Source organism: Cricetulus griseus (assembly GCF_003668045.3).
Source record: "Cricetulus griseus strain 17A/GY chromosome 1 unlocalized genomic scaffold, alternate assembly CriGri-PICRH-1.0 chr1_1, whole genome shotgun sequence".
Classification (NCBI taxonomy): Eukaryota; Metazoa; Chordata; class Mammalia; order Rodentia; family Cricetidae; genus Cricetulus; species Cricetulus griseus.
Window position 1 is genome coordinate 208,489,618 of NW_023276807.1, and position 1,426 is coordinate 208,491,043.

The following is a 1,426-nucleotide window of genomic DNA, read 5'->3' on the forward strand; positions in this document are numbered from 1 at the left end:
ATGAACTCTTCTCCAGGCTTCATGACTGCGATACTCCTCATTCTCGGTAAGGAAAGTGATTTTAACAGCACAGTCTTTAGTCCTATGTTATCTAAGAGCATTACCTCAAGGTGACACAGAACTCATTCTCCCTCCCTCTGCCATCCTTGCACTCTAGGAAGGACACATGGAGACTCCGTGACTCAAACAGGAGAACAAGTGACCATCTCAGAAGGCGAGTTCCTGACAATAAATTGCACGTATTCAATCACAAGCGTAGCGTACCCTGCTCTTTTCTGGTATGTTCGACATCCTGGAGAAAGTCTGCAGCTCCTCCTGAAAGTCCTTACAGCTGGTGAGAAGGGAAGCAGCAGAGGTTTTGAAGCTACATATGATAAGGGATCCAAATCCTTCCACTTGCAGAAAGCCTCGGTCCAAGAGTCAGACTCAGCTGAGTACTACTGTGCTGTTGGTGACACAGTGACAGGAACTGCAGGGGGAGCTGAACACAAACTGAGAGGCAGCAGGCTGCCTGACTGCTGAGCAAGTGCCTCTGAAATCAGTCTGGCTTCAGGGCACCCTGTGTTGTGTTACACTTGTCTGGTGGTGAAAACCCTATAAATGTTCTCATGCCAGGACACATAACTTCACAAACCATTAGAAAATGAAGTGGTCTCTGCTACCCTATCTTAAGTTATTTTCCTGCAGTGCTGGGAACCACCCACAAAGCCTCATGCTTTCCAGGCAAGAAGTCTGCCCCTGAGCCATGTTTAAGTCTTGTCTATCTTTAGTTAATGAAATGTGCTGGAGGAAGAGACATCTACATAATGTGACCTAACAGTCTGGTGGGAAAGGTGACAGAAAGCTGCAAGCCTTCCTTTGCAAAGCCTGGGAAATTCTTAAGAAGGAGGAGGAGCATCAGGGTCTCACTTGCAAGCAGCAACGTGAAGAGCTGAAGGGATGGACACGCATTACGCAGAAGACAGGATGCTTTCTTGGTAAATCAGAATTTATTCTATTTGGAGGGAACCTCATCATTTTTTCTCTCCTTCCTTTCTTTCCTTCATTTCTTCTTTCTTTTCTTTTTCTTTTTCCTTTTTTTAGATGGGGTCTCTCTATGTAGCCCTGACTATTCCTGGAACTCTCTGTAGACCACCAGGTTTGCCTCAGACTCACAAACATCCACCTGCCTCTGCCTTCCAGGTGTTGACAGTAAAGCATGACTCAATAAGCTCGAAAATCATTTTCCCCTTAAATCCTTCAAGTGATCACATGAAATCCATCTATTTCACAGTGATATTTAGATTAGTGATAGACTATCGGGGTATTGGCCACACTGTCACAAAACCAGTGATCACACTGTCTTCACCTCTTGTAATTATCTCCTAGAAGTCCGGTTTGTCCTGTATGAATGGATATTCTAGTTTTCGTTTGATTTGTCAGGCAA

The 1,426-nt window shown here is 44.8% G+C and overlaps 1 gene segment (V, D, J or C); it reads left to right on the forward strand.

The window, feature by feature from the left end:
• On the forward strand, positions 1-522 carry LOC107980370. The segment is given in 2 exon segments: positions 1-46; positions 158-522. Coding segments are annotated over 2 exon segments (411 nt in total).
• The last annotated feature ends 904 nt before the right edge of the window (positions 523-1,426 follow it).